Source organism: Rhinopithecus roxellana, chromosome 5 (assembly GCF_007565055.1).
Source record: "Rhinopithecus roxellana isolate Shanxi Qingling chromosome 5, ASM756505v1, whole genome shotgun sequence".
Lineage (NCBI taxonomy): Eukaryota > Metazoa > Chordata > Mammalia > Primates > Cercopithecidae > Rhinopithecus > Rhinopithecus roxellana.
Window position 1 is genome coordinate 159037903 of NC_044553.1, and position 26631 is coordinate 159064533.

The 26631-nt window shown below is 45.6% G+C and overlaps 1 protein-coding gene across 1 annotated transcript in view; it reads left to right on the forward strand.

The window, feature by feature from the left end:
• The window catches only part of WDR25 (WD repeat domain 25), a 154907-nt gene that overhangs the window by 78509 nt on the left and 49767 nt on the right, over window positions 1-26631 (forward strand). The window contains exon 3 of the mRNA XM_010353650.2: window positions 16349-16496. Within this exon, the coding sequence (XP_010351952.2) occupies window positions 16349-16496 (148 nt within the window). The remainder of the gene's footprint in view (window positions 1-16348; window positions 16497-26631) is intronic.

Here is a 26631-nt window from a genome sequence, read left to right on the forward strand (position 1 = left end):
GTAGGGCAAGAGTGGAAGCTGAGATACCAGTTTTTTGTTTTTTTCTTTGTGTTTTTTTTTGAGATGGAGTCTCTGTCTGTTGCCCAGGCTGGAGTGCAGTGGCGCAATTTCAGCTCACTGCAAGCTCTGCCTCCTGGGTTCACGCCATTCTCCTGCCTCAGCCTCCTGAGTAGCTGGGACTACAGGCACCCGCCACCATGCCTGGCTAATTAGTTTTTTATTTTTTTCAAAAACGTTTTTACTGTGGTAAAATACACATAAAATGTACCATCTTACGTTTTCAGCATACAGTTGAGTGGTATTAGATTCATTCATAGTGTATCTATGTGTGGCCATCACTACCATCCTCTCCATAACACTTTCATCCTGTGAAACTTCAGACATCGGTTTTGAGGCTGTTGCAGTGGTGCTGAGGAGAGAGGACGGTGCTCAGAGGATGGAGCCACAGAAGCGCAGAGAAGTGGCTGGGTTGACAGAGCTGATGAGTGATGGGGAAGGGCGTAAAAGAGGACCTCGGCACTTTAGACAATCAAACTAGGAGACAGGGATTCAGTGGGGAACTCACCATGAGACAACCTAAAGGCTGGCAGTAGGAAGAGGGGTTAGTCTGGCTTTGAGTTGTATTTCTCCGGAGCACAGGATTAGGGCAGTGGGTTGGACCTTGAGGGGTATTGCAGGTGGGAGGTAGAAGAGCGTTAGTGGTGCTGGAGCCTGCAGACTCTCGAGCCAGAGTGCCTTGGTCCAAGTGCCTGCCCCACCTCTCACAGTATGGCCTGGGACAGGCAACCTCTCAATGCTTCAGTTTCCTCATCTGTAAAACAGACCTAATTTTATACTTCATAGGGCTGTGGTGAGGATTGAGTTAATTCAGTTAACTCGGTTCACTCAACTAACTCAATTGTAAAGTGCTGAAAAGCATGTGTGGCATGTAGTAACATGCTCAATACATGATGATTGTTACCTGGAGGCGGTCCTAGAATAATGCCCTGGATTAGGATGCTTTCAAATGTCCTGGATATGAAGTCCCAGATTATGATGCTTTCAGAAGTTGCACTGGCTCTTTCTGAGACCATTGTACTCCCACCATTGGACAGGCTCTGCACCTGCTGGGGGGCCGGGCAGGCTGTGGAGGGATCTTCCCACTCTGCGAGGCAGGTGTAGCTGATGGCCCCCAGAAACCCCTGCCTCCAGCTCTCCACACTCTCTTCAGTTCCCTCTGTGATATGTCTTGCTCTTAATCCTTTTTGCTTTAAGAAAACTCTTCTTTGCCCTTTTACATCTTCTGTTGACATTTAAAATTCTTTCCCTTTGTTCTGACCTTATTGAATAGAGAGAATAATTTCTTGGAATTCTCTGTATAATGAATGTTCATGTACTTACAGATTCTGATCGAGTTTCTCCTCAACCTTTACTTTGAGAGACCTTGCATCATTTGGTATAGAAAACACTTTAGGAAGCACTTAGGAAGATGGTGTAAAATGAAAATGCTGCTTTTGTTCTTGCTATTTCTGCAAATTGGAGCCCCTTGTAACCCAGATATCAACTTGGGTACCCTGCCCTTGGAGATGCAAATGAAATTGGCTCAAACTCCCATACCGTGTATCCTAGAAACCCTGAAGTGTTCCCAGGTTCTCTGCAAATTTTTGTGAAGCTGGTGGTGGTGGTGGTCAGTGGCTCACCCACAGAGCAAATACCCTGATCGCCTCACTCTCCTAAACATTCCTACCGGAAGGCTGGGTGTGGGGAAGATTTTGACTGAAGTAATGGGGTAATGGAGTACGTGTATGGCAGGTGTGAGGGTGGAGATGAGGAGGTGGGGTGAAGTATTACTTTTTAATTACTGCAAAACAGATGCTTAAAATCGAAAATTAGGTTTGGCTTCCAGTAATGAAGCAGTAGTTCCAGCAGACTAACCCTCCCACAGCTAACAACTATAAACTGTACAACGGCAACAACAACAAAACTACCTGAAGGTATTCAAGAGCAAAAAAAAAGCAGGCAGAGACTGGACAGAAGTCTACCCTCCGAAGAAGGAAATGATACTGGATGAGTTTCTGACTTTTATGTTTTTGTCTGTCTGTTTTGTCTAAGCATAGGCTCCAGTCTGTGCCAGACAGGCTGCTAAAAATTTGTATAGAAAACCTGTAGTGTTACTGGCTTGAAGAGCCAGAGGACAGAGTTTGGGGTAACCACAGAAGCTGGAAAGTGTCTCTAAACTCTATGCAAATCTCTGAATGCAGACTCTAAGCAGCTCAACTAAGGCAAAGAGAACTGAATAGAAATTTTTGCTGCTGCACACTGCAGGGGAAACAGAGTTTGAAATTTGAGTAGAGCCAGGTTAGCTGCCTGTTTTTTTTTTTTAAATCAATATTCTTCAGAGGAGCATAAAAAAATTTAGAGGTAACACACATTTTGTAATGTTCAGTATTCCATCCAAAATACCCAGATAAAGCAAGAAACAGGAAAAGGGGGCCTATATTCAAGAGAAAGGCCATCAAAGGAGCTTATCGCCAAGATGATCCCAATGTTGAAATTAGCAGACAAGTATTTTAAAACAGGTATTATAGATGTGCTGAAGGACACAAAGGAAAATATCTTCACAACAAGTAAAACAATGGGGAATCTCAGAGAGAAATAGAAGCTACAAGAAAAACAAGTGTTAAATTCTAGAACTGACAAATACAGTATCTGAAATTAATAATTCACCATTCAGATTCCATAACAGAGAGAGCTGACGAAGCCAGTGAACTTAGAGATAGATAAATAAAAAGTATTCAACCTTAAAACAGAGAAAAATTATGGAGGAGAAGAAGGACAGATACTCAGAGAACTGTGGACAATATCAGAAAATCTATTATGTAAATAATTGAGTTCCAGAGGAGAAGAGGGAGAGAATGGGAAAGAAAAATATTTTGAACAAATAATATCAGGAAATGCCCCAAATTTGGCGAGTTTCTTTTTTAGAAGAAAAACAATTCCAACCATGCAAATTGCAAACAGGAAAAACACAAAGAAAACCACACCTAGGCATATGGTAGTCAGACCAAAGATGAAGAGAAAATCTTGAAAGCAGTCAGAGAAAAAAGAATGTCACGTGGAGGAGAATAATCACGTGAAAAACTACTCACCTCTCACCAGAAATAATGGAGTCCAGAGACAATGGAATGGGATCTTTAAAGATAGAAAACTAAAAATGGTATCTTTAAAGTTCATACATACAGTGAATGAGATCAGTTTGTAGATCACTGCTGGCCTTCTTGTTATCTGTGACACAATGGCTCACCCATAAAACAAATACTTGGATCTCCTCACTCTCCTAAATATTCCTATCAGGAGGCTGGGTGCGGGGAAGATTTGACTGAAATGGAGTAATGGAGTATGTGTATGGCAGGTGTGAGGTGGAGTTGAGGAGGTGGGGTATCTTTGATGGCACCTTTAAAGATAGAAAACTAGGAACATGTCAACTCATGATTCTGTATCCTTCAAGAATGAATGTGAAGCCAGGCATGGTAGTGCATGCCTGTATTCCCAGCTACTTGCGAGGGTGAGGCAGGAGGATCACTTGAAGCCAGGAGTTCAAGACCAGTGAGACCTTGTCTCAAAAAGTTAGGTAGGCATGGTGATGTGCACCTGTAGTCCCAGCCACTCGGCAGGCTGAGATGGGAGGATTGCTTGAGCCCAGGAGTTCAAGGCTGCAGTGAGCTGTGATTGTGCCACCCAGGCTGGAGCACTCAGCCTCCTGAATTTACTGTGTCTAGTATCCAAATAGAGATTACAAAACATGCAAAGAAGTGAAAAAATATGAACCATGATGAGAAGAAAAATCAGTCAATAGATACAGACCCAGAAATGGCACAGATGATACAATTAGTAGACAAGAACTATTCAACCAACTATTATAAACATATTACATATATGCAAAAAGGTAGGGACTAGCATGAGCTTATTAAGAAGAGACATGGGCAATACAAAAAAGATCCAAATTGGACTTCTAGAGATGAAACAAAGTCTTCAGTGAAAAACATGGAATTACAGTACATGGAATTAACAGCAGATCAGAAACTATAAAAGAGGTTAGCAAACTTGAAGACATAGAAGCTATCCAAAATGAAATACAGGGAGCAAAAAGCTTGGGGGAAAAAAGAACAGATCATCAGTGAGCTGTGGGACAACTTCAGGTTCACCCAATATATGTGAAAGTGGAGTCCTCAAAGAAGGGGGGAACAGAAGAAATGTTTAAAGAAATAATGGCTGAAAGTTTTCTAAATTTGATGAAAATCATAAATCCATAGATTCAAGAATCTCAATGAAACCCTGGCACAGGAAACATGAAGAAAAAAGTTCACCAAAGTATATCATAATGAAGTTTTTTTTTTCTTTTCTTTTCTTTTTGTTTTTTGAGACAGAGTCACACTCTGTCACCCAAGCTGGAATGCAGTGGTGTGAACTCGGGTCACTGCAGCCTCCGCCTCCCAGGTTCAAGCGAATCTTCTGCCGAAGCCCCCAAGTAGCTGGGATTACAGGCGCCTGTCACCATGCCCAGCTAATTTTTGTATTTTTAGTAGAGACGGGGTTTCACCATATAAGCCAGGCTGGTCTCGAACCCCTGACCTCAAGTGATGCACCCACCTCGGCCTCCCAAAGTGCTGGGATTATAAGTGTGAGCCACCGCACTTGGCCTGAAATTTCTTATAACTACTGTTAAAGGGGAAAAAAAAAAAAAAAAACTTAAAAGTAACCAGAGAGGGGAACAAGGCACATTACATACAGAGGAGCAAAGATAAGAGTGACCCAAACTTCTCATTGGAAATACTGCCAGAAGACAGTGGAACACCATTTGAAAGCACTGAAAGGAAAAGCCAAAACCAAAACCACTATCAACCCCAAATTTAATATCCAGTGAAATACCTTTTAAAAAAGAAAGGCAGATTACTTTTTCAGGCATTTTAAAACTGAAGTGATTTGCCATCAGCAAACTTGCACTATAAGAAATGTTAATAAAGGGAGTCCTTGACACGGAAGGAAAATGATGCCAGAGAGAAATCAACATTTGCAGAGAGGAATAATGAGCACTAGAAATGGTAAATGTGTGGGAAAATGTAAGATGTTTTTTGTTCTTATTTAAAAATCACTTTTCAATGATGATTGACTGTTTAGAGTAAAAACATAATAATGTGTTGTGCCGTTTATAACATATGTAGATGTAAAATACACAGTAACAATAGCACAAAGGCTAGGATGGAGGAGATTGTGTATATTATTGTTATAGTTCTTATATTATAGGAAAAGCGATAATATTACTTGCAAGTAGTCTGTGATAAGCTAAGGATGTACTCTGTAAACCTTCAAGCAACTAGTAATAAAACAAAACGAAGATTTATGGTTATAAGTCTAACAATGGGAGATAAAATAACAAGATATTCAATGCAAAAGAAGGCAAAAAAATTACGAAAGAGGGAACAAAGAACAGATGGAATAAAAACAAATAGCAAGATTTAAACCCAAACCATATCAGTTATGGATGAAATGGTCTACCCACCCCATTTGAAAGACAAAGATTGTTAAGTTGGATAAAAAGTCAAGACTCAGTGCCTATAAGAAACCCACTTTAAATATAAAGACACAAAAAGATTAAATGTAAAGGGATAGAAAAAGATATATCATACTAATAGTAATAAAAGAAAGCTGGAGTTAACATAGACAAAGCAGATTTCAGAGCAAAGAATAGTACCAGGATAAAGAGACTCATAACAACAAGGAGGTCAGTTCATCAAAGGACATAACATTAGGTGTGTAATGTCAGCTGCATAAACATTACGTGCATAAATATTTACATAAATAATAAGAGAGCTCTAAAATACATGAAGCAATACTGACAGAAGCTGAATGAAGAAATAGTGAAATCCACAATTATAGTTGGAGATTTCAACACCCCACTCTCAATAATCAATAGATCAAGTAGACAGAAAATCAGTTAAGACTTACAAGACTTGAACAACACTGTCACTCAGCTTGGCTTAATTGACGTTTATGGAACATTCCATGTAACAACAGCAGAATATACGTTCTTTTCAATTGCCCATGGAATGTCCACCAAGAGAGACCATATAAAACAAGTCTCAGTATATCTAAAAAGATTGGAATCATTCAAAGTATATCCTCTGACTACTATGGTATTAAATTAAAAATCAGTAACAAAAATATCTGAACAATTTCTAAATATTTGGAGACTAACACACTTCTAAATAGCCCATGGGTCAATGAAGAAACAGAGTTGTTAGAAAGTATTTGGAATGGAATGCAAATGAAAACACAATATAAAAAATTTGCGCAACATTACTAGAAGAGTGCTCAGATAGTAATTTATAGCATTAAATGTCTATATTAGTTGGGAAGAAATTTTCAAATCTGTGATCTCAGCTTCTACGTTAAGACACCAGAAAAAGGAAAGCAAATTCAACCCAAATAAGCAAATAAAAATAAGAGCAGAAATAACTGAAATGGTAAATAGAAAAATAGTAGAGGAAAATCAGTGAAACAAAAAGTTGGTTCTTTGAGACCAATGAAAGGTATATTTAGCTTGACTCATGGGAAATAACAGAGAAAAATTACAAATTACTAATATTAGGAACGAGAGAAGTGACCTAATTATAGATACTACAGACATTTAAAAGACACTAAGGTAATGTTATGATCACCTTTATGCCAATGCCTTTATGCCAATGAATTCTACAACTTAGATGATATGGAAAAATTCCTTGAAAGACCCAAACAATAAAAGCTCATTGAAGAATAAATAGATAACCCCCAAAGCCTCATATTTATTTAAAAAATTGAATTCATGATTAAAAACCTTCCCACAAAGAAAATTCCAGTTGAAAACTTGCTAGTGAACTCTACCACTTAAAGAAGAATTATACCAATTTGTTATGGGATGAATTGTACCTACCCCCAACTCCAAATTTATATTTTGAAATCTTAACCCACAGTGCCTCAAAATGTAGCTTTATTTGGAGATGGGATCATGACCGAGGTAATCAAGTCAAAATGAGATCATTAGGGTGCGTGCTATCCAATTCTCTCTCTATGAATATCTATCTGTGAATCTCCCCTTTCTATAAGGGAGAACGCTATGTGAATACAGAGACAGCCATCTACAACTCAAGGAGAGAGGTCTGGAACAGATCCTTCCTTCAGAGCTCTTGGAAGGCACCAACCCTGCCAACAGCTTGATTTCAGACTTCTAGCTTCTGGAACTGTGAGACAACAAGATTCTGTTGTTTAAGCCACTCAGTTTATGGTACTGTAGTTATGGCAGCCCTGGGAAACGGATACACACACACACACACACACACACACACACACACTCTTCCAGAATAGCAAAGAAGGGAGACACTTCCCAACTCATTCTATGAGGTCATTATTACCCTGGTATCAAACCAAGAAAAGGACATCATAAGAGAAGGAAGCAAGAGACCAATATCTCTCATGAACATAGATACAAAATTTTTAAATAAAATTTTAGCAAATCAATCCAACTATGTATATGCATATCATGACCAAGTAGTATTTGTTCTGGGAATGTAAGCTTGCCTTAACATTTGAAAATCAATGTAACTCAGCATTAATGATTGAACTATAATATTAATGATTAATTATGAAAGAAAAACCATATGAACATCTCAATAGATGCCAAAAGAGCTTTTGACAATACCCAACATTCATTAATGATTAAAAAAACCCAACTTTTAGCAAACTAGAAATAGAAGAGAACTCCTTTGAACTGATAAGGGGTACCAACAAAAACATTAGCTCTAGTGTTGTTTGTAGCAGTGTAAGACTGACTGCTTTCCCAGTGAGATCATGAATAGGCAAGGGTGTCACTCTCCCCATAGTTATTTAGCATTCTGCTGGAGATTGCCAGTGTGATAAGACAAGATAAGAAAAGGATCCAGATTGGAAAGGAGGAAGTAAAACTGCCTTTGTGTGCAGATAACATGATTATCTATATACACTTCCAGGCTGCACACAGAGGCTCAGGCTGTAATCCAGCCTTTGGGAAGCTGTGGCAGGAGGATCATTTGAGGCCAGGAGTTTGAGACCAGCTTGGGCAACGTAGTGAGACCCCAGCTCTACAAAAATAAAAATAAAAACAATTAGCCAGGTGACGTGTGTCTGCAGTCCCAGATCCTCGGAAGGCTGAGGTGGGAGGATTGCTTGAGCCCAGGAGTTCAAAGTTTTACAGTGAGCTATGATCGTACCACTTCACTCCACCCTGGGTAACAGAGCGAGACCCTGACTTGGAAAGAAAAGAAAAGAAAATTGCACTGTGTCTATTTTAAAAAGCTTCTAGTATGAAAAAGTGAGTTTAGGAAGGTGGCAGAATCCAAGGTCAATATACAAAATTAATTGCATTTCTACATACGAGAAATGAACAATCTGAAAATAAAAGTTAATACCATTTATGATAGTGTCACACTATGAAATAATTAGAGATAAATTTGACAAAAGACATTCAAGATTCTTTCACTTAAAAAACCACAAACTGTTGCTTAGGGAAATTAAAGAAGACCTAAATAAATGGAGAGAGACATCTGTTCATGGATGGGAGACTCAATATTATTAAGGTGTTTTCCCAAATGTTTTAGAATCAATGCAATTCCAGCTTTAGAACACAAACATCATGGAGGATTCTCAAAGATTTGGCAAATGGACTGATCCCATCCATTTGGTAAAGGGTTAGGCACTGGTTGCACAGGCTTGTGCTGAGCTGTGTGAGTTTGAGAATGGTCTCTAAAATTATTTTCTGGGGCAACAGGGACTGTCAAGAGGTGGGATGAGGCCAGGAGCCAGGCCTGACTAGGAGGGTCTCTGAGATAAGAGTGAGTAGGATAGGGCCACATGGGAGGCAAAGGTTCACCAGAATTTTGACGGCTAGGTGATGGGGTTATGGATGACTCTTATTTTTGTTGTATTTTTATTTTTTTGGGGGCAGAGCACACATATTTCCAATGAAATCAGAGAAACAACAATCCTGTAGCTGTTTCCTATGGGATTTTGTTTTTGCACTTCTGTATAGTTTGAATAATTTACAAGAAGACTGTATTTTTTATAACCAAAAACAAAAGGCAGGCAGGCAGGAAGGACATGACCTGTGGCTAGATCAGTACTTATTCAATCTTTGGAGACTGTGAGGAACTTCTGGTGGGGCCATGTCTTGGTAACAAGGACACAGAAACCGTGGTAAATACAGCAACGACAAGTGACTGCACCATATTTTACTTGTCATGTTCTTTTCAAATCTGTTACTTTTGTCGGACACAAAGAATGTCTCTAGTTAATACATGAAATCATCTTGGAACATTTGACAGAAGATTTAACTCCTTAATTCTATGAAGGCAGTTTGGGATCTCTAATTACTTAATTGAAAAAAGGCCCGCACTTCAGTCTGCTTCAATGTTGGGGAATTAATCTTTAAAACCTGACAGTGAACATTAAATTCAATTAAGGAGACCGATTGGCAAAGATTCTTCCCTCCTTCACCCTGGGTAGCTTTGAGAGGTAGCTGACTGGTCTGCATTGATTCAGATGCTATCGTTGTCTGTGCATCTACTAGGAGAGCCAAGTGAGCATTTTTCACTTCAGGGGAAACTTGTCAGATGATTTACAGATTGATGGATCTTCCTTACATGTTTCCGTGGCTGATTCGGGAGTTCCCCTGGACAAGAATTCAAACATTCTGGTTTGCTGCTTTTGGCCTTGGATGTCATAGAGTTCAAGTTTTTTGTAATTTCTTCTTTCTTGCATGACTACCATGTTCTTCTTCCCCGCTCCCTCCTCTCCTCCTCTCCATCCTCTCCTCCTCTCCCTTCTCTTCTCCTCTGCCCGCTGCTCCTTCCTTTTTCCCTTCTCTTCTCCTCTCCCCCTTCCTCTCCCCCCTGCTCCTTCCTTTTTCCCTTCTCCTCTCCCTCTTCCTCTCCCCCCTGCTCCTTCCTTTTTCCCTTCTCTTCTCCTCTCCCTCTTCCTCTCCCCCCTGCTCTTTCCTTTTTCCCTTCTCTTCTCCTCTCCCTCTTCCTCTCCCCCCTGCTCCTTCCTTCCTTTTTCCCTTCTCTTCTCCTCCCTCTCCATTTCCCATCCTGTGTTTTTTTCTCTCCTCTCCCCACTTCCTCCATCACTTCTTCTCTCCCTTCCTTTTTTCTTCTTCTCCGCCTCCTCTTCCTCTTGTTAATTTAACCCTTTATTTTAAATATGAAGTGTTTTAAACATACTCAAAAGTATAGAAGGTAACAGATACCCATACACCTGCCACTGGGATTGTCAAATCCCCAGGTGTCTGTTCTCAGTGGACCCACCCGTCAGCATTTGACATGGTGACCAGTCTCTTTGTCAAAACACTCTCTTCTCTAGCCTTCCAGGACTCTCCTCTTCCGTTCTTTTTTTTCTTCCACTTCACTGGCCTCTTCTTAGACTCCTTTCTGGTTTCTCCTTCTCCTCCCCGGCTCCCAACCTGTGAACTTTGGAGTCCTGGGGTTGAAATGTGGGACTCCTCTCTGTCCTGTCTGCATTTGCTCCCTGGGAGAGCTCATCCTGCTCATGGCTGCAGCACCATTTCCACAATGGCATCCACAGCTCAGCCTCTGCCCTGGACCTCTCTTTTGAACATCACACTGGTATGGGATGAGTCTTTATACTGTCTGCTCTCTGTCATTCAAAACTGAGCTCCAGGTCCTCCTTCCCTCAAACTTACCCTTTCTGCAGGCTGACCCATCCCTGCAACTCCACCCCTTTCAGTGCTCGGTCCAGGAACTTTGAATATGTCCTGGGCTTTTCCCTTGTCCTCATATCCTACCTCCAGTCCAGGGAAATCCTGTTGGTTCTACCCTCAAAGGCAGGCAACTTCTCTATTGCCTCCCACTGGTCCAAACCATTTCCTCTCTCTCTGGATTCTTCCTGAAGCCTCCTGATCGTCTTCCTTCATTTCCCTTGCCCTTCATTCTCCTCCCTGCATGGCAGCTGGAGTGGTCCTATTGGAGTGGAACCAGCCTGCATTCCCTTCCATTCCACCTGCAGAACCCTGGGATGCACCAATGGCTTGTGGTTTTCCGACTTCGTCCCTTTCTTACCACCTCCCTGCCAATCCTGAGCCTTGTTCACTTCTCTAGCTGCAGTAGTCCTTCTTGCTGTTGCTTGGCCATGCCAGGCATACTCCTGTCCCTGCCTGGAAGCTTCTTCCCTCAATTTCTGCATAGCTGGCTTTCTCACCCCTTCAGGACTTCCTCCAAAGTCACCTCTTCAGAGAGGTCCTCTCTGGCCACCATTTCAGCCCCTTTCCTTAGCCTTATAGAGCCCTTTCCTGATTACTTTTTAATACATCAGTCTTCACCACTGCCGTAAGGACTATGGATTTTTATTTGTTTAGTGTCTGTCTCCGTCACTAGAATATAAACTCTGAAGGCAGAGATTTTTGTCTTATTTGTTTACTGTTGCACAATGCCTGGCTAATAGCAGGTCCTCAGGAAATCTTTGTTGAATGAATGAATAAATGAATGAGTTTCAGAGGAAACATTTGGGCATGTTTTCTTCAGAGCATTTCCATCTCTCCCTCTGCTCATCTCCCACACCCCATCTCATCACCCCAGTGCATTTCATCTCTCCTACCACATCTCATCTCCCTTCCCCTCCGCATCTCCTCTCCCCTCCCCATCTCGTCTCCTCTCCCCTCCCCATCACATCTCCCCTACCCCATCTCATCTCCCCTCCCCACCTCATCTCCCCTCCCCATCTCATCTCCCCTCCCCATCCCATCTCCCCTCCCCATCCCATCTCCCCTCCCTATCTCATCTTCCCTACCCCATCTCATCTCCCCTCCCTATCTCATCTTCCCTACCCCATCTCATCTCCCCTCCCCTCCCCATCTCATCTCCCCTACCCTGTCTGCTCTCCACTACCCCATCTCATCTCTCTCCTCATCTCATCTCCCCTTCTTGTCTCATCTCCCATAACCCATCTATTCTCCCCTACCCCATCTCATCTCCCTCCTTATCTCAACTACCCTCCCCATCTCCCCTTCCCTACCCCTCTCACCTCCTGCTCCCCATCTCATCTCTCCTCCCCATCTCATCTCCTTCCTCATCTCATCTCCCTCTTCATCTCATCTTCCCTCCCCATCTCATCTCCTGTCCCCCTGTCACCTCCCCTACCCCATCTCCCGTCCCCTCCTCATCTCATCTCTCCTACCCCATCTCACCTCCCCTCCCCATCTCACCTCCCCCACCCCATCTCATTTCCCCCTCCCCATCTCATCTCTGCTACCCCATCTCATCTCCCTTCTCATCTCATCTCCCCTCCCCATCTCATCTCCTGTCCCCATCTCACCTCCCCTACACCATCTATTCTCTGCTACACCATCTTCTCTCCCCTATCCCATCTCATCTCTCCTGCCTCATCTCACCTCCTGTACCCCATCTCGCCTCCCCTCCCCATCTCCTCTACCCCATTTCATCTCCCTTACCCCATCTTATCACCTCTCACCATCTCATCTCCCCCTACCCCATCTCACCTCCTCTACCCCATCTCACCTCTTCTACCTTATCTCCCTTATACCATCTTACCTCCCCTCCCCATCTCATCTCCCCTACCCCATCTCACTTCCCCTATCCAATCTACTCCCCCTACCCCATCTCACCTCCCCTACCCCATCAACTCTCCCCTACTCTATCTCACCTCCCCTACCCTATCTACTCTCCCCTACCCCATCACACCTTCCTTATCCCATCTCACCTCCCCTACCCCATCTCATCTCCCCTACCTCATCTCCCCTCCCCTCCCCGTCTCATCCCCCCTACCCCATCTCATCTCCCCTACCCCATCACACCTTCCTTACCACATCTCACCTCCCCTACCCCATCTACTCTCTCCTACCCCATTTCATCTCCCCTACCCCATCATACCTCCCTTACCCCATCATACCTCTCTTACGCCATCTCACCTCCCCTACCCCATCTCCCCTCCCCATCTCATCCTCTCACCCATCTCATCTCCCCTACCTCATCTCCCCTCCCCTCCCCTCCCTATCTCATCCTCCCCTACCCCATCTCATGTCCCCTACTCCATCTCATCTCATCTCATCTCATCTCATCTCATCTCATCTCATCTCATCTTATCTCTTTTACCCCATCTGCTCTCCCCTATCCCATCTACTCTTTCCTACCTCATCTACTCTCCCCTATCCCATCTCATCTCCTTTACCCCATTTCATCTCCTCTACCCCATCTCATATCCCCTACTCCATCTCCTCTCCCCTACCCCATCTCATCTCCCCTGCCTTATCTGCTCTCCCCTACATGCTCCACCCTCTCTTTGGAAGAGCTGCTGCTTAGTGTTCATAGCTTTTTCCTCTAGCCTTACCCCTCTCCCTCCCTTCCCAGGAGTGATGACCCTCCTCATGCATGTTTTTATAGCCTGGCTACAAATTCACAAATAAATGAGATCTGTTTTTTTTTCTTTTTTTTTTGTACATGTATTTTTAAAAACTGTGGCAGCATACACAGCATTAAATTGATCATCTTCACCGTTATTGAGCATACAGGTCAGTGGCATTAAGCACATTCACAGTGTTGTGCAGCCTGCACCCCATCTGTCAGCAGAACTCTTTATCTTGGAAAACCGAAATTCTGTCCCCATTAAACAACTCCCCATTCCCCCTCCCCCAGCCCTGGCCACCACCATTCTACTTTCTATCTATCTCTATGATTTTGACTATTCTGGGTACGTCATATAAGTGCAGTTATATAGTATTTGTCCTTATGTGTCTGGCTGATTTTACTTAGCATAATTTCTTCAAGTTTCATCCATGTTGTAGCAAGTGCCAAGGCTTCTTTCCATTCTAAGGCTGAATACTCTTCCACTGTATGGATAGAACACACATTTACCATTCATTCATCTGTCCGTAGACACTTGGATTGCTCCCCTCTTTTGACTGTTATTAATAATGCTGCTATGAACATGGATGTACAGGATCTTTTTGAGACCCTGGTTTCAGCTTTGTGGGCATTTACCCAGAAGTGGAATGACTGGATCATGTCGTAATTCTACATTTAATTTTTTGAGGAACCGTCATGCTGTTTTTTACAGTGGCTGCACCATCTGACATGCCCACCAGCAGTGGACAAGGGTTCCAGTTTGTCCACATCCTTGTCAATGCTTGTTTTCTGTTTTTTGAAATAGCAGCCACCCTAATGGGTACGAGGTGGTGTTTCATGTAAAAACTTAAATGGCATTGTACTTCATATATGCAGCTTGACTTATGTATTTAATATTAACTTTTTTACTGTTTAACCATGTGAACCCTGTAGATCTAGTTTATTTTACTATTTAAATAAAATTAAACTCATATTCGTACATATTTTTGGAAGGCAGCAGTTCCCTGTGCCCCATCTCCCTCCCATGAATTCTCACTCCACTTTGAAGTCTTCTGGCTGTGTCGTGTTTCTAAAAGTAAATACTGCTGTTTCTTGATTTTTTTCAGTTTGAGACCCCAGCTATTGACCCTTAGTGAGGAAGAAAGAAACCGAGCTCTCTTCACATTTTTTGAAGGCTACTCTTGACCTTTTGTTTTCTTAAGTGTAGACATTTACATAATCCCAGGAAACAAGGTTTCAGAGCTCTGATCCTTTGCATTCTGAGAACATTCAGGACTTGGCAGGTTGAATTTTCTCATTTTTAATGAGAAGGTTACCCCTGGGATCAGGTTTGTAGAAGTGCATGGGTGTGCTTTGTTTGGGTTTTTCTCTTATTAAAGAAAATGAAGCTTGGTTTTCCTAATGGAACAGGTCTGGAATCCACGTTCAGCCATGTGCCAGCCATTATGCCATGTGCTGTGTAGCCATTACCTCCTCAGCCTTTACCACTGCCCTTGGGGTGACGCCCTTCTTATCCCCACTTCAGGGAGAGGGGGACTGAGGCCCAGAGAGGCAAAGCCACTCAGCCAAGGCTGGAGGCCTGCCAGCAGCTGTATCAGGTGGGAGGCACTTAGTTCTGACTCCCACATGCTGGCTGCAAGTGCTCTTCTGCTCGGGTTCAGCCTCTGAGCTACCTGGGTGGTAGGTGAGAGCATTGCCCTCATCCTGCAGTGACAAGAAGGTAGGGGACTAGCACTGCTGAGTACCTCTGTGTGTCAGGCCCTGGGCCTACCCTGACGTATTCCGAACTCTGTGGCTGTTCCCCTGGGCTGCACGGTGTATTTGGCAGCATTTGCTGGGAGAGCTGGTGGAAAGCTAAGCTCAGGGGCTCTCACATGGTGTGGCCCTGGCTCTGGGAACATGCAGTTTTATACTTGATATCTTAGATAATTTTTCAGAAGTCATTGAGTGTAACAGGGTTTTCTCCCATGAACCTCATAACCTCATATCCTCATGGAAGGCCAGGGTGGGAAGGAGAGATAGCACCTTCTCTCCCCCAACAAAAGGACAGCTGCCTCTATGACAGATATTTGTACTTTGACTGGTTGTAAATACGAGTGTGACAGGTTCCTTTTTGGATCTCAGTCTTATAGCAGAACCATGAAAATAGCCTGGCCTTGGGCAGTGTCCATGGCAGGACAGATGCCAGGGATGCAGGTGAGCCTGATAAGATGCCAGAGATGCAGGTGAGCCTGGGATAAGATGCTGGGGATGCAGGGGAGCCCAGGATAAGATGCCAGGGACGCAGGTGAACCTGGGATAGGGCTGTGAATGCTGAGGGCCCAGGACTCCCTCCCAACCGCAGGGATGAAGCAGGTGGGAAGGGCTGGGTAGGTGACTGGCAGACACAGGAATGCTGTTTTCCTTTTTTCTTTTCTTTTGAGAGAGTCTCACTGTGTTACCCAGGTTGGAGTGCAGTGGTGCAATCATGGTTCACTGCAACCTCTGCCTCCTGGGCTCAAGCAATTCTCCTGCCTCAGCCTCCTGAGTAGTTGGGACTACAGGCATGTGCCACTATGCCCAACTAATTTTTTGTAGAGACAGGGTTTCACCATGTTGCCTGGGCTGGTCTCGAACTCTTGAGCTCAAGCAGTCTGCCCATTTTTGCCTCTCAAAGTGCTGAGACTACAGGTGTGAGCTGCCGTACCCGTCCAGAATGCTGTTTTCTTAACCCCAGAAAAAATTTGGGGAAATGATCCTCCCAACTTACCAATCCCAAGCCTTTACATTTCTGCAATGAAAAGTTTAACATCTAGATATAGATTTGATGGTAAAATAATGGGAATCTAATTCCACCGAGACCTTTTTCTTTCTACAGAGGGGTGGAGCTGAGTCCTGTAGATCAGGCCCTTGTTGTGACACCTGGTGCCGTCTGTGTTTGCCTACAGGTATGGAACGCCGTGGACTCCGGGCACTGCCTGCAGACATACTCCCTGCACACAGAGGCAGTGCGGGCCGCCCGCTGGGCTCCCTGTGGCCGGCGCATCCTCAGCGGTGGCTTTGACTTCGCCCTGCACCTAACAGACCTTGAAACAGGTGCGTTTCTTGTATCACCACCCTGAGGTGAGCTGGTAGCTCTCTCCCTGGGGAAGGTTCTCTGGTGGGCACGCAGCCACAAGCTGTATACGGTTGTGTGGCCGAGGGACAGGGGCCTCAGGGTGGGCTCGTGCTCAGTGAGAGGGCTTCCAGACTGCTTGCCCACTGGAACTGCGACTCCCCACAGGGGGTGGGCCTCTGTCAGCCAACACAGAGGACAGAGCCCCAAGGTTATCTGAGCCCCAAGCCGTGGGGCTGGATAAAGAGGTGGCTTTTTAATCTACTTCTGACATGCAATTTGTGCTGAAATAGATTTAACTTTATCACTGTGTCCTTTGGTTGGAATCAGGTTAGAATTCCTGTCAATTCATTATCGTTGAAAGGCTGTGAGAAATGATTCCAGCTCATAAGGAAAGTCTTCAAACAAGTTCTGCTTTAATGCCCACACTGAAAAGGCACTTGGGTAAGGTGGATTCGTGCTGGGTAAATCCTGAGGGGGCTTTTGACAAGCAGGGTGAGAAGGAGAGAGAAGTCAGTGGAAGGAACTTTCCTTACTGAACGCTCCTGTGCAACAGGCACTGTCAACACCCACTGCAGCCACGGCCCCCAGTGGGCCCTGTCCAGGGTTTACAGTGAAGACAGCCAGGGAGTGGCAGAGCTGGGATTCACACCTCTGCCATCTGACTCCCTTCTTCTCTTTCTCCTTTCCCCTCCCCTCCCCTCCCCATTCCTCCCCTCCCCTCCTCATCCCTCCCCCCTCCCCTCCTCTCCTTATCCCTCCCCCCTCCCCTCCTCTCCTTATTCCTCCCCCCTCCCCTCCTCTCCTTATCCCTCCCCCCTCCCCTCCCCTCCTCTCCTCTCCCCTCCCTGTCCCCTGTTCTCTTTCTCTCTTTCTTTTCTTCCTTTCCTTTTTAAAAATGTTTTATCCCCCTCCATAAGCAGGATCCAGCTTCTTTCAGCACCACACTTCCTCCTCCCCAGAGCTCCTCCTAGGTCCTGTTTCTGCTGGGCTCCACTGCCAGGAGCCCAGGGAGAGGCCAGACTTCACACCAGTTCCTGGGGCTCCCCTTGAGCCCTCAGGCCAGCATCTTGCCTGCCTGGCCCTGCAGTGGTGGGGGCTCTGGGGCCTGCCTCTCCTAGGGTCTGGCAAGACGGAGATGATAACTTGCTGGTCCAACCCCTGCTGCTCATGCCCAATAGCCCCGAGGAGATGCAGAGGGAAAATGGAGAGGGTGGTTTGTTTCCACCTTGAATGTGGGCGGCCTTGCAGCTCCTTGCATGCTTAGTAGGGGAGAGGACAATACTGATGGTCACAGGGTCCCTGCCAGGTGCTATAGGCTTTGCACACAGCATGTCTAATCTTCACTGTAGCTGCCGGCAGTGATTATTTCCATTTTAAAGGAGAGGAAACTGAGGCTTAGAGGGGCGAAGCAGCTTGCTCAGTGCCTCCCAGTGGTGCATAGCCAGCAGGGATTTGAAGCCATGTCTGTGCAACTGCAGATCCTGTGCCCTTCCCACCGTGCCATGTGTGTGGCGGTTTCTTCTCATGAAGCACTTCCCTGGTCTTGCTGATTCTCTTAACCCCTTGCAGAGTGGCCAGACTCAGGGAGTTTAATGCCACTTGATGATGTTGATGACTGGGCTGATGATGGCAGCACTTACTACTGAGCACTGACTATGTGCTGGGCATTCTTCTGCAGCCTCTATAGAGCATCTCGTTTAGGCCCCACTCACCTTTGAGACAGGCGCCGTCAGAATCAGCTGTACATACGCTGGCCAGGGACACAAACCAGCAAGTGGCAGAGCCAGGATGCATGCAGGTCTGCCAGGCCCCAAAGCCTGCTGCCTGACTGTTACACTGTTGTCTGCATGTCCCATAAGATATACTTGATAGGGGAGACAGAGCTGAACAAGACCCAGTGCCTACCCTGGAGAAGCTCCTGTCTGCTGGGGAAGACAGAAGTGCAGTCAATCCCAAATTGCAGTGATGGAGAAAGACACAGGAACTACAAGAACATCTAGCTTGGAAAATCAAGGAAGACTTCCTGGAGGAAGTGAAACCTGAGCTGAGCCACACATTAAGTGGACAGAGATTTAGGATGGAGGAGGTATGGTTGATGAGGAGGAAAGTAGGTTCTTGCAGATGGAACAAGGACAGGGTTGTCACAGGAACAGGCTTCCATGTAGTATGCATGGAAACCAAAGCAGGATGTAATATGGGGTCCTGGGACTGGAGGAGATGAGTCCGAGGAGTGCAGGAGGGGAAACCCCAGCCTGTGGGTCACATGAGCACATGTGGGTAGCACACTGCTCACAGAGTGACAAGCTCACTCACTCACACTGTTGGGTTACTCAAATCAAATTCATTTGATGGCATTGATGGGTTCATAGTGGCCCTTAAGCATTATTCTCTCAATCAACAGATGTTAAACAAATGCATGCAATTGTGTGTGTGGGTGGGTATGTGTGGATGTGTCTTGACAGAGGGTTCTGAAATTTTTAGACATTCAAAGAGGGTCCTCCTGCCTGACGAGTCAGGGACCACCATAGTAGGTGACAGGCGGAGGCCATTGCTGAATTTGAAGCAGGCAAGAGTCAGGACTCGATCTGTGCTTTGAGTAGACCTCCTTGGTAGCTCCTGCTGGTCCTGTGTGACCTGCGGCCCCTGGTGGAGAGTTGGAGGAGTGGGAGGTAGAATGCCTTCCCGAGTTGGTGATAGGACTGCATTCGGAGAACAGCTTGTCTGGCCCCAGACCCAATGTGCCCCTCTAGCTATGGTGTGTTGTGGGTAAAGAAAAGCATGGCCCTGCCCCCAGGGCATTACCATCCAGTGGGGGTGGTGATTGAGGACTTCTTCACTCCATCCCTCTGCTAGGAATGGCACCCACCACTGGGTTCATCTGTTGAAGGCCCAGTTTCATTCACTCCGCAGTTACTTACTGTGCACCCACTGCCTGTAGGACTTGGTGCTGAGGCCACAGTGGAGAGTATAGTGGGTCCCTGCGAAAGAATGGTTGAGGGGTTTGGACCTCACCCTTGGGAAAGCTCCCCACACTCAGACAGGGCCTCTTCTGCTGAGGGTGGTTGGTTTCCATGTCCCTCTCCCTGGCTAGCATGGGAGCTCCATGAGGATGGGGGCCTGTCCCGGTGCTCTTTGTGTCTCTATCCCCTGGCCAGGGCTGGCTTGGAGCAGCTGCTCAGTGCCTGTGTGGGTAAGATGAGCTGAGTTGGTCCTTGCCAGGTCCTCCTACCTGGGCAGTGAAGCCCATCAGGGACTGCCAGGGCTCCACCTATGTCTCCCCCTATGTCTCCTACAGCGTCTCTGCACATCCCACCTCCAGCCCCGGTTTTGGTAAGTGCTCTCTAGCCACAGGGGCTGCAGAGCCCACCCCAGTGGCTTTCGTCCCGCTTGGACTTATCTTGTCCTTTCTCTTCGCTGAGTCTGATCTCCCTTTTTACTGGATCTGCCTTTTTCCGCCCTTGGTGATTTGGCTTTTTCATTTCAATCTAATTAGAACTCCCTGCCAGGAGAAAGCAGTGCAGGGCGTTCTCACCGCAGCGCTTTGGGAATTAGTCACTCGGTGCCCATTGTTGTTAATGGGAATTTGGCGCCAAGGCCATTTATCCTGGTGTCCTCAATCAATACAGTTAAAAATCTGTGGATTCTAAAATGTCAATACCCGGCCTGAAATATGGAGGGCCAGCAACATTTTATCTCATTAATTTATGGTTCTGACAGGCTGTTGGCTTATAGAACAACCATGAATCAACACTTAAATAAAACCTGCTCGCAATTATTTTTGGTGCTCTTGTTTCAGTCTGTAATCTTCCTAACAAAACGTCTGTGGCACCTTAGGCTGAGGTGGCCTCAGGGAACGCTGGCTGACTCCACCAGGGCCCTGAGTGTCGCCTGTCTTATGAGTCAGCTGTGCCACACGCCAGCTCAGCCAGTCTCCTCAGAATCCCCCGGAGAGCTTGCTCAGTTCTAAGTGGTCCTGTCATGTTTATTGCAGACTCCAGGCCCTGAGGCAGGTGTCCCAGCCTGACCCTGGAGGATGCAGCTGTAGAGGCGTGCAGGGCCTCTGTCCTTTACCTTTGTTGGCTGCAAAGGAGATTCCTCTTCCTGGAGCCCTGGGGCCCTGGCTGGGCAGGGAACCCTGTCCTCCTTCCCGTGCATGGGTCAGCTCTCCTGATTTGAGCTGGCTTTTCTGAGCCATCTGTGCAGTGCCACCTGGTTCTACCTCCCAGATCCTGGAGGCAGCATGTACAAGAGGGCACATGGACAGGGTACAGGTGTTGGCTCTTCTGCCTCCCTGAGCCAGGCCTCTTCACCTGTTTCTACCACACCACCTGGTGCTGGGGCTGTTGAAGGAAGCAGCTGTGATAACACATATAGGGCACTTTGCAGAATGCCTGGCACGTGGTTGGTCCTCAGCAAGGAGCTCCTCGCCTCCTCTGTCACAGGCCATGAGGCCCTTGTTCTGCTAAGTTGTCCAGACGGTCCTTGTTGGTGGGCCATTTCCCCACATGGAGCTACTTTTTGATCATCATCCAGAAGCCCCTGCTCATACCCTCAGTGAGCTTACAGATGTGCTCTTGGTCCCATGCATGGGTCTTGGGGGCAGACTGGGAGGAGGCTTTGGGCCATCATGGGTTCTCCCAGCATCTCCTCCACATTTCCCTTCCTCCTGGTGATGGAACAACACGCGCCCTTTATTAGGGCTCTCGAGTGAGTATGCAGACCCCCAGCCTGCCCGTCCTGAACCTCTCCAGAGCCCGAGGCACTCATGGCTGCAGAAGGCCTATGGCCCTCTTCCTTCAGGTGCCATTGCCTACAGCTCTGCTGTCCCCAGCTTCTGGCTGGCTCCTCCTGCCCTGGGGTCCCAGTGTCTTTTGGTGGGAGTCATGGTGTGTGGAAGTGAGCAGCCAACTGGGACTGGGCTCATAAATGACCATTTCTCCTTGCTTTCCAAGAGGTGTCTTCTGGTCTCTCCCTTGTTTTTAATCTATGACCGGGTGCTTCCATCACAGAAATGCTACAAGGAAAAAGAGAATGACAGGTTATCAAACCCTTGCTGTGGGCTGGGCCCTGGGCTGTGTGCCCTGGGTTCCAACACGCTGCCTGGCCTGTGTGGAGCTGAAATGAGTGAGTGGATGGTAGACTCTTTGCTTATGTGACATTTTAGTCTCCCCACTAGCCTGTGAGAGGAGTGTTTTTATCCCCATTTCATGGACCCAGAAACTGAGGCTTAGAGTGGTCAGTGACTTTCTTGAGGCCACCCAGCCAGAGGTGACAGAGCTGGGGTCCAGTGCTGGCCTGTGACTAGTAGAGCTCCTGCTGTTGAGGCATGGTGTGGCATGCTCTCCCCACATCTGTTTCCCTGCTGTGAACAAACAGGGAAACAACGGGGAACCCAACTTAACCTGACTCCTGGGGAGCCTGTTGGGCAGCAGCTGGCCACCTGCAGAAGATAACCTGTGGCCTCTGGGAAGGAGTGCCCCAGACTGATGGGGACTGATCCCTGTAATTAAGTGGCCCACTGAAGGAAAGATGCCTCTCCAGCGATGGGTGGCCACGCTCCAGTGGGATAAATGCTAGCCCTGACGACTTCAGACCCCTTGGCATGGGAAGGTTGAGAAGTGTCCAAATGAAAACCATGGCAAAGAGCCCCAAGAGCTCCTGAGCTTTGGAGAAGGGGCCAGAGAAGGAGGCTTCTTGTGCTAAGCCTTTGAGGTGGTGCTGGCTTCTGCTGGTCCTTGGAGGAAGTGCCGCAGAGGGACCTGGGCTTCTCTGTCCTTTGGCTTTCTGGTACTGTGGCTGGAGTTTCCCTAGCATAGCTCAGGAGGGCTTGATTAGGTATCCCTCAGGCACCCACAGACCCAGAGGAAGTAGAAGGAAGCTTGTGGGCACATTTACAGAGCACCTGATACTTATATGTACATGCTCCTTGAGTGCTAGGGATTGTTGCCACTGATCCAGAAGTGAAGGCTCAGAGGGGCTCCATAGCCTAGCGAGGTCTGAGCTGATGAGGGTTCCCTGGCTGCCACCCTTCGAGTGCCTCCTTGTCCAGTGAGCAGCCGCCTACTTTCTTGCCCACTTGTGAGTGGGTCTATTTTCCAAGGCGAGTCTCTGTTCCCACAAATATCCTTCCTTTCTCACTCTGAAAGTGCTTCTCCTCTGTCTGAATCTTGTTTTCTCTTTCTCTTTCCTTACTCCTTTGGAGTGAGAAGCTGACCCTAGTTATGGATATTAAATCAAATGTTATTAAACTTCCTTACAACACCATGCCAGCCCTTAACTGCCACTTGGGAAAGTGCCTAGAGATCCTTCACATCTCCACAAACACAGCTCACGCCAGCCCTCTAGACAAAGAAAAGATGGTTTCTAATCCAAATTCTTGTTTTGTTCATGACCATGAGTGCGCAGTGGTGATGTCTGATGTGTGTGTGTTTGGTTGCAGCTGCATCACAGTTTGGTGCGCTTGTCAGGTAAGGCTGCCATTATTGACTGACTCTGGAGCCCAAACGTGGTTATGGCATGTTTGCTATTGGAATGGCGAGTTCTGAGTTTCAAAAAACCAACTTACTAGTAAAACACTGGGACACACCTTGTTTGCAAGTTGATAACTCTTATTATTTTTTAAATTTTTGAACATTCGATCTTGTCCAGAGAATTAAAAGCAGTGGCTGGCATTGGTCTGGGCAATGCTTTTTCAGATAGGACTTAAAGCACAGGCAGCAAAAGCAAATATAGGCAAATAGAATTTCATCAAACTAAAAAACTTCTGCACAGCAAAGGAAACAGTTAACAGAGTGAAGAGATAGCCCATGGATTGGGAGAAAAAGTGTGCAAATCATACATGTGATGAGGGGCTAATACGGAAGATACATGAGGAACTTAAACAACTCAACAGCAAGAAGCCAAATAACCTGATTTTTAAAATGAGCAAAGGATCTGAACAGACTTTTCTCAAAGGAAAAGATATGAATGACCAACAGATACATGAAAAAATGCTCGACATCTGTAATCATCGGGGAAATGCAAATTAAAACCACAATGACATATCACCTCAAACCTGTTGGAATGGCTATTTTCAAGAAGATAAATGCTAGCAAGTGTTGAGGATGTGGAGAAAAGGGAATCCTTGTACAATGTAAATGAATACAGCTATTTTGGAAAATAGTATGGAGGTTCTTCAAAAAACTAAAAATAGAATTACCGTATGATCCTGCAGTCCCACTTCTGGGTGTATCTCCAAAGGAATTGAAATTGGTGTGTGGAAGGGATCTCTGCACCCCCATGTTCATTGCAGCACTGTTCACAGTAGCCAAGATGTGGAAGCCACCTCAGTGTCTATCAGCAGATGAGTGGATAAAGAAAATGTGGTGAATATTCACAATGGAATACTCTACAGCCTTAAAAAAGAAGAAAATTCTGTCATTTTTGACAATATGGGTGAACCCGGAAGACATTACAATAAGTGGGATAAGCGAAGGCACAGAAAGACAAATCTCACTTACATGTGGAATCTAAAAAAGTTGATTTCGTAGAAGCATTGAGTAAAGGTGTTACCAGAGGCTTGGGGGTAGGGGTGGATAGGGTAAGTGGAGATGTTGATGAAAGGGTATAAAGTTTCAATTAGACTGAAGGAATAAGTTTTAATGATCTATTGCACTGCATGATGACCACAGTTAATACTGTGTATTTCATAACTGCTAATAGACTTTTAACATCCTAAAATAATAGACTTTTAACATCCTCTCCACAAAAAAATAAATTAGTGAGGTGATAGATATGTTAATTAGCTTGATTGAATCTTTCTATAATGTATATACAGATCAAAACATCACATTGTACTACCTATATATATATAAAATTATATTTATCAATTAAAACTAATTTAAAATGAAACAAAAAAGAATGGGAAGGAAAGAGCAGGTGTAAGTATGTTATTAGAAGACAAATTTTCCAACTTGGTTAAAGTATAATGAAAAAAAGAGGCAAATTTTAAAAAATGACTGCAACTACTACTATTTCTTCTGTTATTACTATTATTGCAATGCTACAGCTACTGTTTATTGGGCCCTATCATTTGTCTGGGGCTTAGCTCTCCTACCTACATTATTTCTAATTCTCATAACCACCTTTTGTGGTCCTGAGTCTACAGATGAGGATACCAGGGCTGGAGAGGATTGCTGGCTGATGCAGGGCCACAGCTGATAGGGAATGTTCAGCTGCAGGCCCAGCTGGCTCTCAGGCCAGACCCTTCCCAGGCCTTTGCCCGGATTGCCAAGATGGCCCCTGTTTCTGATGCACAGAGTTTGCTTCGAAAGTTAGTAAGCTTCTTTTCTTGTTAACTTTGAGTCAGGATGGTTAAATTTACAGCTGGCTGAATACTTCCCAGAGGATGAGTGTAACGATATTGATTTTGGCGAAATGAGTCATATGCCTACTGCCTGGGAACACAAGCTCAATTACCACAAGGCAACAGCATAAGCTTTCCCTTGTCAACATTTTTCCTACATGTTCATGAGTCTGTGGATGTGAACAAAGCACTAGGAGAAGGAAAGGTCACGAATAACTGGAGGGGATACAAGGTAGTGTGCTGAGACCTGGCCTTGAGATTAGACGGGGCCAGTCTCCGTCTCAGCGTGGCTGACTCATGTGGCTCTGGGCGAGTCTCTCACCTCGCTGAGCTTCCATTTCCCTGGCTGTGAGAGATGGGTTAATTACACCTACCACCCAGGTTGCCGTGTGATGCGTGCAAGCTCCAGACAGGCCTGGAGGTAACAGGCTCCTGATAAATGTCGTTCCCCCTCCTTGACTGTGAATTGCTTTGCCAGGTCTGCCTCTAAGCTCCCTGGAGAGGGGGGCATGAGCTTCTCTTTTCTCTCCTGGAGACCCATACTTGGGTTTCATGTGACCTGGATCAAATACCTATTATGTGCCAGGAACTAGACTGGGAGTCATTCATGCTGAATGGAAGAGGAGGGCCCTCATGGGCCTGGAGCCCTGCATGATGATAGGATTCCAAGCATAGATGTTAGGGTGGACAGGTGGTGCTGCCCTGGCCACATGGGTGGCCACCTTGGGGAGCGTGATGTCTCCACCTGAGAAAGGAAGAGGGGCAGCTTGGGGGAGCTACCATTCCAGAGTTCCCAGTGCCTCATCACAGTCATATGGGGGTGGAAGCACTGGTTGTAGAGTCGGTAGAACAAATGGAATTTCTGCATTGTGTTTTAAACATGTTTTTGCTTTAATGATTTTTTTTATTTGTATCATTATTGATTCAAGGAGAAAATAAGTGATTTTTCCTAGCTCCAAGAAGATCCAAACAGTTTTTATGCTGGTTGAGCTCATTATAATGAGATCAATAAAGTCAGTGCCAGTGGATTAAATATTTTAAAACTCAGTTTCCTATAATAAGGATACAGTGAATAAACAGAATTTTCTATAACAAACAGGTAAACAAGCAAGATGGTCTCAAGGTTAAAGGTTATGTAACAGCTAACCATTGCGCTGAAAGTAACATTGCCCAGGAGAGGATATGATAAACAAGCTCCTTGATTTATGAAAAGGTAGAGAGGAAGAGCCTGTCTGACAAGTTAAGACCTTCTCCTCTGGCATGGCTAGTGTTCATCATGTTCAAGATATTTCACTGATGAATATTTTCCAGACTTCACCCATATCTCTTTAACAAATGTAAAGGGCAGCCCAGGGCGTTGTATTTTCAAAGCCTCATGGGAAAAGCCCAAAAACATTAATCTCTGGAGGTTATTGCTATTTAAAAACCTGTATCCCAGCCGGGCGTGGTGGCTCATGCCTGAAATCCCAGCACTTTGGGAGGCCGAGGCGGGCAGATCACGAAATCAGGAGATTGAGACCATCCTGGCTAACACAGTGACACCCGTCTGTACTGAAAATATAAAAAAATTAGCTGGGTGTGGTAGCAGGCACCTGTAGTCCCAGCTACTTGGGAGGCTGAGGCAGGAGAATGGCGTGAACCTGGAAGGCGGAGCTTGCAGTGAGCCGAGATCACGCCACTGCACTCCAGCCGGAGCAACAGAGCAAGACTCCATCTCAAAAAAAAAAAAAAAACAAAAAACAAAAATGAACAAACAAACCAAAAAACAA